Source organism: Colias croceus, chromosome 14 (assembly GCF_905220415.1).
Source record: "Colias croceus chromosome 14, ilColCroc2.1".
Classification (NCBI taxonomy): Eukaryota; Metazoa; Arthropoda; class Insecta; order Lepidoptera; family Pieridae; genus Colias; species Colias croceus.
The window spans coordinates 8316458-8332380 of record NC_059550.1 but is presented as its reverse complement, the minus strand read 5'-3'; the positions used below and the strand labels follow the sequence as shown (position 1 = coordinate 8332380).

At 31.8% G+C, this 15923-nt stretch overlaps 1 protein-coding gene across 3 annotated transcripts in view; it reads left to right on the top strand.

The window, feature by feature from the left end:
- Positions 1 to 14426, top strand: part of LOC123697134 (pyruvate carboxylase, mitochondrial) — a 44747-nt gene extending 30321 nt beyond the window's left edge. For 2 of the 3 annotated variants that reach the window (XM_045643548.1, XM_045643547.1), the window contains exons 14-25: positions 1046 to 1096; positions 1575 to 1824; positions 2207 to 2354; positions 2717 to 2976; positions 3569 to 3783; positions 9629 to 9839; positions 10254 to 10460; positions 10792 to 10900; positions 11607 to 11732; positions 12319 to 12480; positions 12961 to 13036; positions 13365 to 14426. In XM_045643548.1, the coding sequence (XP_045499504.1) occupies positions 1046 to 1096; positions 1575 to 1824; positions 2207 to 2354; positions 2717 to 2976; positions 3569 to 3783; positions 9629 to 9839; positions 10254 to 10460; positions 10792 to 10900; positions 11607 to 11732; positions 12319 to 12480; positions 12961 to 13036; positions 13365 to 13540 (1991 nt within the window). In that variant the 3' untranslated portion in view covers positions 13541 to 14426. The remainder of the gene's footprint in view (positions 1 to 1045; positions 1097 to 1574; positions 1825 to 2206; positions 2355 to 2716; positions 2977 to 3568; positions 3784 to 9628; positions 9840 to 10253; positions 10461 to 10791; positions 10901 to 11606; positions 11733 to 12318; positions 12481 to 12960; positions 13037 to 13364) is intronic. The other variant, XM_045643549.1, reaches the window with a different exon arrangement.
- The last annotated feature ends 1497 nt before the right edge of the window (positions 14427 to 15923 follow it).

Below are 15923 nucleotides of genomic sequence, written 5' to 3'. Positions count from 1 at the left end.
AAAAATATGAATTTAATTGTATTTCAAACCGTATATACCCCCGGTGAGTTGATTTCTACTTTATTATAAGGTGATAAGGTCACTTTTCGTTTGTAACTTGTGTGTTATGTGTGGGTAGCGTAACATGATTTGTGAACAGCCAATGAAATAATTACGAACACAATTCCTCTAATATCAATCTTAATTGTATAGAGTTAAGTTAGCGTTTCATGTGAAACTTGTGTGCTATTTGTGGGTAGACAAAATTTAACTTAATGAATAAGTGAACAATATTATATCCGATAATGGGTGAAAGTTAGCAATAATATTTCTTTAAAAAAATTAGAAGTTAGTTCCTTGACTTTCTAGACTAACATAAGTACAGAATAATGACAGAGTATAAAAAACTATCCCCCGAAAAGTATTGCGCATCTAAACTTTAATGTTCCAGCACTTCCATAGTTATTTAAGACCAAATAAATAACTATTAATAACAAACATATTTACAAATTGCAGCCCGCTCTGGGTACGGTAGGTTTAAACAATATATAGATGTCGCTTGAAGTCTCTCGATGTTTCCTGACCACGCCCTATCGCACAAGTAATCATTATTTGCGTCTGTACCGCCTTTTTATTGGCTTGAGCTGTTAGTTAGATATTTTAATTTTAAGCATTTGCTACAGAGTATAAAATATTGAAAAATCGATGTATTAAAAGTGAATTTTGTTGGTGTTGAGCACAGAACAGGTGTTGAGGGTTATCCCATATAAGCCAACTTCTAAACAAATACATTATTTTTAATAATTACGTATACGTTTTTAATTCCTATCTTCGTCTTTTTTATAGAAGTTCTTCAGGTTTCCTTTTATTTATATTTTTCCATACAAATGAATACTAGATATTTTATACTCTGTACCAAACTATATAACATGTAATCCCCCCTTTTGGGTTGCGTTTATTTACGATTAATATTCGTTTAACCAACATTTCATCGGGTTTACGCTTAAGTGCACACCACGAACATTGTCGCACAACATTGTGTCATTATTGTTTTTTCCTCCTTCAGACCTTTCACCAGAGGCCATTAAAGCGCAGGAAATGACTGGTGAGAATACAGGTAAGAACATTTAGTTTTTATTTTCATATTTGGTTTGTTGATAAAATTTATATGTATGAATAAGTAGATATTTTTCGGTAATTAGTATCTACGGAGAAGAACCGGCAGAAACTCCATAGTATTATGAATACATTATCTGCTTTAATTTATTTGTTTTAAGCCTATTCGTGTGTTATATATTAATTTATTTATTTCAAATTCGTTGTGATAAATAATTTATGAAAACAAATTCTATTTTATATCAAAAAATCATAATAACTCTTCTTATAGGTGAAAATGATGAACCCAGTGAACCGATTCAAAATTCACAATTTTTTTTTTGTATATTATCTGTACTTTGTGTGAATTTTAAATACAACATGCTATTATGGCAGTAAATCTTATGCTTTATTTAAAAAAAAAATAATATAATACAACAGACACTATGGAATAACTCTTTTATTCTCTTCTTTCTTACCTACATTCTATTACTCAACAGTGGTGAAACCGCCAAAGGGTTTCAAGCAAATCCTCCAAGAGGGTGGTCCAGAGGCATTCGCTAAAGCAGTCCGAAACAACAAAGGGCTATTACTAATGGACACGACATTCCGTGACGCTCATCAGTCGTTACTTGCTACTCGTGTGCGTACACACGATCTGTTGGCTGTGTCTCCATATGTTGCGCATAACTTTAGCAACTTATATGCTTTGGAAAACTGGGGAGGAGCTACTTTTGATGTTGCCTTAAGGTTTGTGTAGTTTTCTATTACATATATTATTATGTAAAGGTATCGGGTATCGGTAACCTGACTTTTTATATAGTAAAGGGTCTATTGCGAAGGGATACCAAGTAGTTGCGCATGAGTCTCGAATACAGAAAACGCGTATTGTTAAATTAATTAAGTACCTTGCAATTTTGTGCTGGCAAAAAAACTGTAAAAGAACAAAATTTTAAAAAAAATAATTTTTCATGTTACAAAATAGACTTAGAAGGGTCAGGATAATTATATAAAACTTGGAAATGAAAATAGCAATTAAAATATAAGCACCTTTCACATATAAAACGGAATTTTCAAAATTTATCAGAACCTAGTAAACTTTAAATTTAAAAATGATAAATATAATTTCCAGGTTCCTCCACGAATGTCCTTGGGAGCGTCTCGAAGACATGCGGCGTCTGATCCCCAATATCCCGTTCCAGATGTTGTTGCGAGGCGCTAATGCTGTTGGATACACTAATTACCCTGATAACGTGGTCTTCAAGTTCTGTGATATGGCTGTGAGTTTTCATTTTTTGTTCTGGAAAAAAGATCTGTATTCCTTGTGATATGACTGTAGTTGTTATAATAATTTAAATTATTAATATAAAAACTGCACACAGAAGCAGGATAGCAAGATAGATCCTTTTTTTTTAATTCAAGATAGGGGTTGGGTCTTGTTGTTTTTGATAGGTTTAAATTATGGCTAAAAATATCTTCTCCACTAAAAAAGCCTTATTTTTATCGGATAAAACTAAATTAAACATTTACACTTTTTATTTATAAATTAAATTTGATGCATGTGCAATATTGTACCATATCCCAATGACTATAAAGTTTTAATTCCTTTATAGAACTCACCAAACCTCTTTTTTAAATACAGGTAAAATCTGGTATGGACATATTCCGAGTGTTCGATTCCCTGAACTATCTACCCAACTTGATACTCGGTATGGAAGCCGCAGGCAAAGCCGGGGGAGTGGTAGAAGCGGCCATTTCCTATACTGGAGATGTGTCCAACCCTGAAAAAACTAAATACGACTTGAAGTACTATGTGAATCTCGCTGACGAACTGGTTAAAGCTGGTACTCATGTGCTGGGTATTAAGGATATGGCTGGATTGTTGAAACCACAGGCTGCCAAGTAAGTGTCTAATATATTAAGTTTTTGTTAGTTTTGGTTTGAAAATTAGACTCTTAATTCGTATTTATAAAGTTGAATTTATCTTGGTATATATTTATTAGTTAATTTATGCTGTATTTTTTTTTTTTTTTTTTTGTAAATACAAAACACGCCTTAAAGCTTGATTTTGCTTTAAATTTCGTTTCTGTCGATTTTAATTATTACAGATTTCATTAGAAAATTTAAAGTTCGTTTCTGTTTAGGATTGTGTATTTAGTTGTTATCAATATAATATGATAGAAGATGTATTACTATAAATTGTTTTTGATCTTTTCCAATATTTCTATCCAGGCTTTTAATCTGTGCCATACGTGACCGTCGCCCCGATACGATCCACGCATAAATATATTTTTCATTTTTATTTTAATGAGTTCTCGTCTCAGAGGCTCTCACTTCGTGTTTTCAGCGTCATAGGATAAAGCTTTAATTTTTTCCAATATTTGTATCCAGGCTCCTAATCGGTGCCATCCGTGACCATGAGTTCTCGTGTCAGAGGCTCCCTTCGTGTTTTCAGCGCCATAGGAGTTTAATTTTTTCCAATATTTCCATCCAGGCTTTTAATCGGTGCAATCCGTGACCGGCATCCCGACATCCCGATCCACGTGCACACACACGACACAGCAGGTGCCGGTGTGGCGGCCATGTTGGCGTGTGCTGAAGCTGGGGCTGATGCTGTGGACGTGGCCGTGGACTCCATGTCGGGGCTCACCAGCCAGCCCAGCATGGGGGCCCTAGTTGCCTCCCTGCAGACCACTAAGTTGGATACTGGTGAGTGGACGCTGATGGGAAGGTGGAACAGCTGATGAGAAGGTGGAACTGGAAGATCTACGACCATAAATGGTATAAATGGCAGTTTAAATGGTGGTAAATGTTAACCCATTGAGTCCCAAGCGGCCCGATCGGTCCCAGACACAATAGATTTTCTATTGTGTCTGTGGTTCCGGGGCCTGAATTATTAAATGTAACGACGATTTAAAACTGCTCTTATAAGAAGTCTTAATTGAATAAATAAATGTTTGTTGAGGTAGGTGGCGCTAGTGCCATACGTAACATCAGCTCTCGAGTTTTTTACAATTTAAAATTATTAATAGTACAAAAGTTAATAAAAAAGTGTGTTCAAATTAACAAGTAATCAGTAAATAAGTGCGATTAATGTTATCTTCGTCAACAACCTGCGATTTACGTGGAAATACGGAATTCAAAACCATCACATACAACGACCGTTACGTCAAATTTGGAACAAAGAAAGTTGGAGACAGAAACTATATTTAAACCTAACAAGTAGTAAGTAAAGTATCGGAAACAAAACGTAAGTAAAATAAAACGTAAGTAAAACACAATTATTAGAGATATTAACGTATAAAATTGACATTAAATGCCATTAAACAAAGAACAGCTGACCAACAATTAAAATATATAGTAACACATTAACGGTTTGAATATACAGTCTACAACTTCATTTGAAATTGAAAATGGATAATATTACTATCCGAAAGAAAACACTCCCTAAACAAATGTCTGAATCAAATCTACAAGAAATATTAAATGATTCTTTTTTAAGTTTATCCAGCTCAAGTTACACGGATTTATCTACAAAGACAAGTCAACATATATCGACTCCAAATACTTCAATAGTGTTTAATGAGAATCAAGAAATAAACAAATTACAAACCGAATTAATATCCGCACAAGAATCTATCTATAACCTAACAAAACAATGTTATAATCTTAGACAGACCTTACACGAAAGTGAGAAAAAAGTGCAGAATTTGATTAGTCAAATATTAAATACTAAATCAGATAAAACATTAACCGGAACAACATTGAACAAAACGCCTATAAAACAGACAATAACAAATATAAGTTTTAAAACACCACGGCACTCACCTTTAAAATACTACAATGAAAATATATTTATTCACAACACTTATCCTAAAATCAAACAGAAAACATTTACTAACTTACAAAAAAAACACAATTCTCAAAACTTTACTATAGATAATATGGGTTTGGACAAAAATACTTTGAACTACAACATTACTAAGCCACTAATATTAAATAAAGAATGTGACGGTACCGACAAAAATAAAATTATTACTAATTGTCAACAAACCATAACAGATGTCAGCACAAAGGTAATAAAACGTAAAATTATAATTATGGGTGATGAACGCGTTAGAAATTTGTCTTTAGGTATGCTGGAAAAACGAAAAAATAAGTGGAATGATTCTTATGAAATATTTGGCTTGACAAAACCGCATGCTTCTTCCAGCGAAATATTAAACAGTTGTGAAAGTTTTATACAATCTATGAATCATGAAGTTATATTAATATTGGGCTTAGGTTCCAACGACAAAAATCCATATCAACTTATTTCAGGTTTACTAGACTTAATGGGTAAATTAAAAAATAACAAAGTATTTATTCTAAATGTTAGATATAACCGTTACCTAAATGAAAAATTATTAAACACACAAATAAAGCTATTTTTAAGAGGCTATAAAAATTGTTCATATATTGATATTGACGAAGATTACAAATATTATAATTCAAGAATTAATTATATTGAAAATTTAATAAATAAAATAAACATAGAAATTGACAGTATCGAATACTCGAATACATTTTTAAATACAAAAAAGATCTTAGAAAGGCTTTCTTCGTCAAAAAAATGCGGTTTGTTAAAAAACAATCGAAATAAATCAAATCAAGTAAAAAAAGGTACAATTCCATATTATTTTAAAAAGACAATAAATGAAAACACTTTAAAACTGAACAGTGAGGATACATCAAATAGTAATATATTACCGAACAATGAAAACTTTTCATCGAATCCAAATTTTTTTCGTCCCTAAATCCAGTTATTTGACAATATTACATCAAAACATAGCCGGAGCCATAAATAAGTCAGAAGAGCTGTACTTGGCAATATCTCAATTAAGCAAGTCCCACATTATTGACATTATATGCTTATGTGAAACATTTATTAGAAAAGGAAATGAGCAGCTACTTAAATTACCAGGATATAAGTTGGTATCATCGTTTTCTCGCAAACAAAAAAGAGGTGGAACATGCATTCTGGTCAAAGAGGACATTTCATGTACTAATCTAGACTTAATAAAGGATCTTGGTTGTAATTTATTCTTTGAGTGTTGTGGTATAGAGTTAAAACATTTAAATACAGTGATAATTTGTGTTTATAGAATTCCAAGTCAAAGTATAGAGATTTTTATTGAAAAACTTCAACTTACACTACAAAAAATTGCAACTAAAAATAAAAAAATAATAATATGCGGTGATTGGAATATTGATATTCTTAAAAAAACTAAGTTTTCAGATGAACTTAATACTTTACTTCAGAACTATAATATTGAATGTTTAATAAAAACACCTACTAGGAAAAATTCATGCATAGATCAAATAGCGACAAATATAAAAAGAGGCGTAACCGCAGAAGTACTTCATCTTGGTTTATCAGACCACGAAACTGCACAGATATTAAAAGTAAATATGATTAAGCCCAAAGTAAATGTGTCCTGGTTTGAAACAAAAAGAGATTACAGTAAGCAGAATATACGTAAATTTTGCGAGTGCATGGCATCATTGAGTTTCTCTGAAATACATGAATTTAATAACTTAAATGAATGCTTTAATAGTTTTTATGAATTATTCCAACTGTTTTACAATCTCTGTTTCCCATTTATTAGGATTAAGAGAAACACAGGAAAACCTAATATTAATTGGATAACCAAAGGATTGAAGAAATGTTGTGTACGAAAGCGACTACTATATTTAAAAAGTATATATTACAAGAAAACATTTACAAATAGTTGGGGTTATTATATAAAATACAAAAATATTCTAAAAAGGTGCATTCTTAAGTCAAAACAAATTCAATGTGAAAAATTTATTAAATTATCAAAAAATAAAAATAAGGCTTTATGGCACATGATATCTAATAATATTAATGACGAAAACAATATTAAAGAAATAGAAAAGATTGTAGTCAATAATAATGTATACAACTCAATGAATGATATATGTGAACAATTTAATAACTTTTTTATTAACATAACAAATCAAAAAAATTTTAATTATGATGCAACTGAAATAAAAAATACATTGACTACGGAAAAATGTAATACAATATTCTTGACACCAACAAGCAGTGACGAAATTTTAAAAGTAATAAAATCCCTAAATAACACGAATTCCGTAGGAACAGACGGTATAAGTACAAAAATACTAAAGGCTTCCAGTGTACATATTTGCAAACCGTTATCCTTTCTTGTCAATTTATCTATGGAGCAAGGAACTTTTCCTCATGTTCTAAAAACATCAGTTATAAAACCGTTATATAAAAAAGATGATCCAAATGATATTAAAAACTACAGACCGATAGCACTAATTCCAGTTTTATCTAAGATATTTGAAAAGGTAATTTTAGAAAGATTTCAAAATTATGTTGATAAAAACAAGATATTATGTCGGGAACAGTTTGGGTTTAGAAAAAATAGTTCTACTTCTTTAGCATGCTTCGATATGGTGAAAGAAATAATTCAAGCCCTTATTGAAAAAAAACCAGCAGCCACCATATTCTTAGATATGAGCAAAGCATTTGATTTTGTGGACCATCAATTACTCTTGTTTAAGTTGGAGAAATATGGTATAAGAGGAATTGCTAAAGAATGGGTTGCAAGTTACTTAAATGATAGATATCAGTATGTGGAGATTCATAAAATGATAAATCAAACACGAAACTCATATAGGTCAGAGAAAAAAGTTAATAAATCAGGTGTACCACAAGGAAGTGTGCTCGGTCCATTTTTATTCCTCTTATATATTAACGATTTACCGAGATCAGTGAAACACAAGACAGTTTTATTCGCAGACGACACTACCCTTATTGTTAAATGCACGGATAAAAATACATATGAGAGAGATATAAATACAGCATTATATAATATAGTAAAATGGTTACAAAATAATAATCTGAAAATAAACTTAGTTAAAACAAAAATAATTCAATATTATACAAAGAATTGCACCAAAATTAATCTAGACATAAAATGTAATGATCAAGTAATCGAACAGGTAAAACACCATAAATTCTTAGGTGTTCTGGTAGACGAAGGTCTAAAATGGGACAGTCATATTGAATATATTTGTGATAGGTTAAATCGTTTCGTTTACGTATTACGTCGCCTTAGAGATACTGTATCTATGAATGCTGCAATAAATGCCTACCATGCATATATATCGTCGATACTCTCTTACGGAATAATTCTTTGGGGACAGTCTTGCGAGGTGCGGAAAGTGTTTGTGGCGCAAAAGAAATGTATCCGGGCCCTGTGCGGATTACATCAAAGGGACAGTTGCAAACCAATGTTCGGTAAATTACGTATCCTTACACTAACCTGCATATATATAAGAGAAGTATGTTTATTTGTTAAATACCACCCAGAATATTTTAAAAAGAAAGGAGAAGTAAATTCGCATATGTTAACGAGGTATCAAAATAAACTGCACTTTCCAACATGTAGAATAAATCAAGCAAAAAATAGTGTGATATTTATGACTATTACAATATATAATAAAATACCGGATAACTTTAAGGATCTCCCAGTAAATATATTTAAGAAGAAACTGACGAAATGGTTAATGGAGAAACAATTTTATGATATTCAAGAACTTATTACATTGCGGAATCTGTGAAGGAATTAGTGACGTTTAACAATAGTGACGCGAAGAATTTGTGTAGTGTTGGTGTAGTGTAATTCAATTAACTTATTTCCATTTAAATATTTGCACACCCAAATAGTGGGTAGAATGTATTAGCGCCTTAATATTGGAACAACACCTTTTTTGTAACTACATTCTTGTAAATAAATGAAATTTGAATTTGAATTTGAATTTGAATTTAAGTTTGACCAGAACTTGTGGAACAGTATCTAGTATAATATGTTTATCCCGCGACAAATGAATCTATTTTTATAAAATTAGAATATAAAATTATAATTAGAATATTATTATGAGTACTGACAGTGAAAACCGTGACAAGGCTAACAGTAAAAAGGCTAATCTGCGATTTTAATAAACACTACATCACTATCTGCTAACTAGCTGACCCAACAGACGTTATCCTGTCTTGACGCAAATTTTTCCATGTGGAAATAACAAACAGATCAAAAAAATATTACCAAAATCGATCCAGTTGCTCACGCGTCATGCCGTGACCAAGGGAAAGGCTTTCATTTTATACATAGCGAAGACAAATCTGCTACTTTAATAGCACCTCAGAACATCAATTATTACTAACTAGCTTTCCACCCGCAGCTTCGCTCGCGCAGTCAAAGAAAAACCCGCATAGTTCCCGTTCCCGTGGAATTTCCGAGATAAAACCTATCCTATTTCCCGGGGTAAAAAGTAGCCTTTAGTAGTTTTCTTTCTCGGGTATCAAAATATCTCTATACCAAATTTCATGCAAATTGGTTCAGTAAATAAGTAAATAAGGCGTGATTGAGTAACAGACAGACAGACAGACAGAGTTACTTTCGCATTTATAATATTAGTATGGATTGAATTAAATATTAATACAAATATTTTTTCCCAGGAATCCCCCTTCAAACGGTATCCGAGTATTCCGCATACTGGGAACAAGCCCGTACCCTCTATGGCCCATTCGAATGCACAGCCACTATGAAGTCTGGCAACGCAGATGTGTATATAAACGAGATCCCCGGAGGACAGTACACTAATCTGCAGTTCCAGGCCTTTTCTTTGGGTCTGGGAAGCCAGTTTGAGGAGGTTAAGAAGGCTTATAGGTAAGAGGTTGTGGTAGTTTTAAGAACTGCTTTTATAGGTGATTACAATGCTATTTCTGTGAATAGATCTCTTTCTAACATTACCAATAGATGCTTAGAGAATCTCATGATTCAATTTTATTGGTCCCTTGGATATTTTAGCAAATAGCTTTAAAATGCACTCAGGTCTATCGATTAAATAATACATTTTGCATATGCTTTTTGAGTTTTAAAGCACAAAGTATTGCAATATCCCTTTTTTACAAAATAAATAAATCATAAATTAAAAAGACATTAAACTCAAGTTGAACATTTAATAAAATGCACTTAATATTTTCCACCTTATTACTATTAAATAGTAATACTTTTAGACTTACTATTATAGACTCCTTATTTAGACTACTTATTTTAGACTTAAACTTGTTTTTTTTTCAGGGAAGCCAATCTCCTCCTGGGTGACATAATCAAAGTGACTCCATCATCCAAGGTAGTAGGAGATTTGGCGCAATTCATGGTGCAAAATAAACTAACTGCTGAGGAGATTCACGCTAGAGCAGAAGAATTGTCCTTCCCGAAGTCTGTGGTGGAATTCTTCCAGGGGGCTATTGGTATACCGTATGGTGGTTTCCCTGAACCTTTGAGGTATATTACACATATTAACGTGTAATATTGGAAATAATGCTTATATATGTATTTTATAGACACCTACAATACACATACCTACAATAGCGTCGACGCTGATGTAGATAGATTGCAATTTGAATTAGATATTATCTGATTTTATTTTCTAATTTATAAATGTTATCCGTTAGATAAATCAGTAAACTTACTAATTGATTGAGAATTATATGCAATATACCATTTGGTTGAACATTGTTGAGGTTTATTAACGTCATCATTAATTTAAGACACAATTTCAAACCGAACTTTATACTTTTAACAATATGGTTTTTATACATTATTTATTTCCCAGGTCTAAAATCCTAAAGGATATGCCAAGAATAGAGGGTCGTCCCGGACAAGAACTACCGCCTTTGGACTTCGACAAACTGAAGAAGGACATCCAAGAAACATATCCTGATGTGAGATTATCCCCAATCAATTAATGAATAGTCGTAAAAAACAAAAAAACAAATATTAAATGCTTTTTCATAGAAAAAGTGATAAATTTGTTACTAAGTATTAAAAAAATGAAATCTCATTCGTCCATTTTATGTCATAGTGTATACTTTAAATAATAAAGATAGAACAATATTGAACAAATGTCTATCAAAATTTTAGTCGTAATCACTTAAAAATGACTTATCTCCTTAGTTTTAAAACTAAGCGATCGACTTGACCCTCTTGCTTTGCGAAGGGACATTGCCTCGCTGTGTGTCTTCTATCGCATATACCATGGGGAGTGTTCAAATGAGCTATTCGAGCTCATACCTGCTGCGGAATTCCATCACCGCACCGCCCGCCATAAAGCCAACTTCCATGCTCATCATTTGGACCGCTGGCGAACGAGTACCGTACGCTTCTCGCGACACTTTTTTCCACGTACCACCACCCTGTGGAACAGTCTACCAAGTTCGGTATTTCCGCACATGTATGACTTAGACTTATTTAAAAAGAGAGCCTACACCCACCTTCGAAAGTCGGTAACAGCCTCACAAAGGTAACTTTGTGAGTGCTCATGGGCGGTGGTGATCACCTCACTAGGTGACCCATCTGCTCCGTTACCCGCTCTATTATAAAAAAAAAAAAAAAAAAAAAAAAAAAAACAAACTTTAACTTAATTTACAGGTAAACGACCAAGACGTAATGTCGGCGGCCATGTACCCGCAAGTTGCGAACGATTACTTCCGTATCCGCGACAAGTACGGGCCCGTCAAACATCTGGATACTAAGACCTTCCTTGTTGGACCTACGGTAAGAAATTAATTGGGACAAGAGAAAAATAATGAAATTAAATTTGTTTGTTTTGTCCAGAAATTCATATAAAAAAAATTCTGAAGTTTTTTGAGAAAACGCATGTACCGCAGACGTTCTTTTATTTTTTATGGAGTTAGACAAGAATACATTAATCAGCTGTTTTTTATGCAATTAAAACAGTGAAAAATGTGTAATCATACATGTTTATGCCCTTTGCCAATTTCAGGGCTTTATTACGACAAATGTAACAAACATTTGTTAAAAATCTAAAAAAAATAAATTATTTTTAATTTTCCGGTCGCGGCTTCGCCCGCGTTTTCAAAGGAAAACCCGCATAATTCCCGTTCCCGTAGGATTTCCGGGATAAAACCTATCCTATGTGTTAATCAAAGTTACCCTCTATATGTGTGCTAAATTTCATTGTAATCGGTTTAGTAGAATTTGCGAAATCCTCACAAACTTTCGCATTTATAATATTAGTAGGACTCCTGGATTACCCTGGCATCATTGACCTAAGTAGCTGAAATAACTTGTATAAAATAATGATGAATTTAAAATATCTAACTTTTGTATGCATTTGCAGGTCGGCGATACGATAGAAGTTAAAATCGAGCGTGGAAAGACACTAGACATAAGGACGGTCGCAGTTTCTGAGGAAATGACCGCCGCGGGAGAGAGGGAAGTGTTCTTCGAGCTCAATGGTCAATTGCGATCTGTGTTTATTAGAGATGAGAAGGCTAGCCAGGTAAATAATTAGTTTTAAAATTATATTTTTAAGCTATTGCATAGCTTCTACCGCGGGCCTTGAGCGCGGGGACCGAATCGAGAAATTCCGTAACGAAAAAACCTCACGCTCCCCACTCCGACGGGCGGAGGTGTGGCTTGAAGGCATAGCATGCAATAGCGCAACCGCCCCAGTCCCCGAGTGACACACGTCGTTTTTTTTTGGTGGACGATCGATTCAACGAAGGAAATGCAAAAAATAAGTCATAAGAATTAAAAAAAAATCCAAATAATCTTGTAAAGAAGAGTCGATTGTAATATCATTCAATATTTTGAATTAAGGAGCTGATACTGAAAAGCTAAATAACCAAACACATTTTATAATTTTACGAATTTAAATAAATGTAGAAACATTGAGTAATGGTATGAAAAGGACAGAAAATTTATGTTAGCTGTATTTTTCTGTTAATATGATTCATGTTTCACCCTTTTATTTTTATAGGACATGAAAATCCATCCTAAAGCTGTGAAAGGTGACAAGAGTCAAGTTGGAGCGCCTATGCCTGGAACAGTTCTAAGTAAGTTGAGTTATAATAATTTTTCAACTAAAATAGTGTCATAGATTATTTCTTCACTCAATAAGAATTAAAATATAAAGAAAGATTTTATAAAAAAGCGACATAGAGTTTCAGCAAATATGGTTTTCTTAGTTTATGATACTATATAATATTGAGGTTACCCTCTTTTATACTACTAGTATATTAATAACTATCGCTTTCAAATCGTATCGATTAGTAACAGTTATGTGAAATTAAAATGATTATTAAAATATACATAAGATTTAGCATTTCATTGGTTATGTATTCAGTTTAAATCAACTTATTATACTCAAACTTATTTTCACAGCAATCAAAGTGAAAGAAGGCGACAAAGTAGACAAAGGCCAGCCGATCGCAGTCTTATCAGCCATGAAAATGGAGATGATTGTACAAGCTCCTCAAGCCGGTACAGTGAAAACCGTCGCCATTACTAACGGACAGAAGTTGGAGGGAGATGACCTTATCTGTACCATTGAGGAATAAATCAACTGTAAAATTTGACGTTTATCTATGACTATAGATAATCTGTGGTTGAAGACATCTGTCAAATTTGACGTTTGTCTATGCCACAGCCATAGATTATCTGTGGTTCGATGAACGGCTTTAGTTTTAGTGTATGTCGTGATTTGAAATGAAAGGAATATGTATGTAAATGTTTTATTTTAAGGACTATCATGTTGTATGCAAATTATTTAGATAAAATTTAATGAAATTATGAATCTGTCAATTTTATTATAATAATAGAATAAAAAAAATCAAAATTATATAGAGATAGACCGTCATAATCATCTCAAGGCTGTCTTTGTTTGTTTTTGTTGTTTATAAGATGTGCAATACCGCGGGATATTTTTGTTATAATATTTAATAGATGTAGGCACAAAATGTACTCTTTTCTATTCAGCTTTATATGCTTATACTATGATTTTTAATATTTATTGTGTATTTCATTGTTGCGGGCTTCCTTTGTTATTTAAAGTTAACTTTATGTTATTTACTTAATATTTTAAAGCATGATTGTATTTTATGGAATGATGAGGGTAGGTTGACACACATTGGAAATTTTATAATGTGATAAAAAACTATGTAACAGTCGTGCGACTTAATCGACATAGTACAAAAATATAAATTTGTTATAAGTTTAATTTTATTTAGATGTTTAATTATAATAAAAATATGATTTTGCCATAAATAGTAGAGATGTAATGTCATTCCACAATTTCATAAAGACAATTGAAAAATCACAAGGAAAGTCTGATGTTGCCAGTTTTTTGTTATTTTTATATCGTCAAACGATTAGATATGTAATGGTGCTCACTGTTATGATTTTTATTTGTTAATTTTGCAATTTATTTGAGAATAAATGTGTATTAAAATATTGTGTTTCATTCTGATTCTTTCAATTTCATTAATTCGTGTTTTAGGCTTCGGTCCGAACTGCATGCATTGTTCTCTTAACCTTGGTAACGCTTTAGGCCACTGTAAGGATAGCCATCTATTAAGATTCTTTAATAGATATCAAATATTATAAAACTATAAAATTAACATTACAATTCCTCTAATGCAAAAAATATTTCGTAGTTATGTGTGCTAAGGATGTGTATATAGTAGATTGCTCCAAATGTATGACTTCTAAATTAGGTACTTTTTTTCATTATACAGAGAACTTAACTTTATCCTGAGCAGTGATAATTTGTGATAATATATGTGTTTAGTGGTTACGATTTTGTAACTATTTAATAACGATTAACGATATTATATAGAAGGCGGATTATATGCATTTTCGTAGGTATAGCGTGCGTTTTTTCAGTAGGTATTTTGTAAGTAGAACTTATTTTCACCCCAGCTCAGTTGTAAGATTGCAATAATTAATCAAAAATCCATGAAGAAGTACATTTGTACTATTACCAGTTAAGGTTAAACTTACCAAGGGCAAGAAAAAAACAAGAAGAACTTTTTAAAAAAGTATAATTATTATTGTTTATTCAATCAATACAACCATGATAATATTATATTCATATAGAAAACTCTAAAGATACATTTATAAACTAATCTAAACTCGTACGTATAGGTTTAAATTTTACAATTGTTCAACAGTTACAAAATAATAAGGTGAATACAGAAAAAATACAGTTACAAACTATTTACAATAATATTATATTCGAAAAAAATATGGCAGTATTTTACAATACATTACGCCCGTGCATATAAATGTTGCCAAATCTATTTTTTTATGCAGCTATAAAACGAAATAAATGATATCTGTTCAATTTATTCAATGGCACAATTATATGCAGAGAGCTATAATCTAAAGGAACATAAATATACCAAAAAACGGGCCAAGTAACCTAATAAATTACGAACAAATCATTTTTAAGGACCTTATGATGCAATTCTAACTTCAATATAAGTAAAGTGTTTCATATAACTTCAAATCGTTATTTGTCAAATATTTGTATCATTTTAACAAATATTTGATATAATGATTAAAATTTGATACACTCGTTGAATCAAATTATAAAACTAACATATTCGTTCGTTAAACATCACATTAAGAATTATTTTTTTAGTGGTTGTTATCGTAAAAATAAAGACAAAAATCAAAGAAAATTGGTCCCTAACACTAATTTAATAAGGATTTAAATCAATCACTTAACAAAATTCGTTATGTGGTTATTATTTTTCTTAATAATTGTTGTACAGTTTTAAATACATAATTATATTTTCTTGAGGATGATCATCTTCAAGAAAATTTTAACACTGTAGGTAATTAGTTTTGTACAAATGCATGCAGCGCAAAGTAAGAACTATCTTTTATTATTAACCAATTTATTTTATTAAATAAATGTAAGGTACTTTTATGTTACGA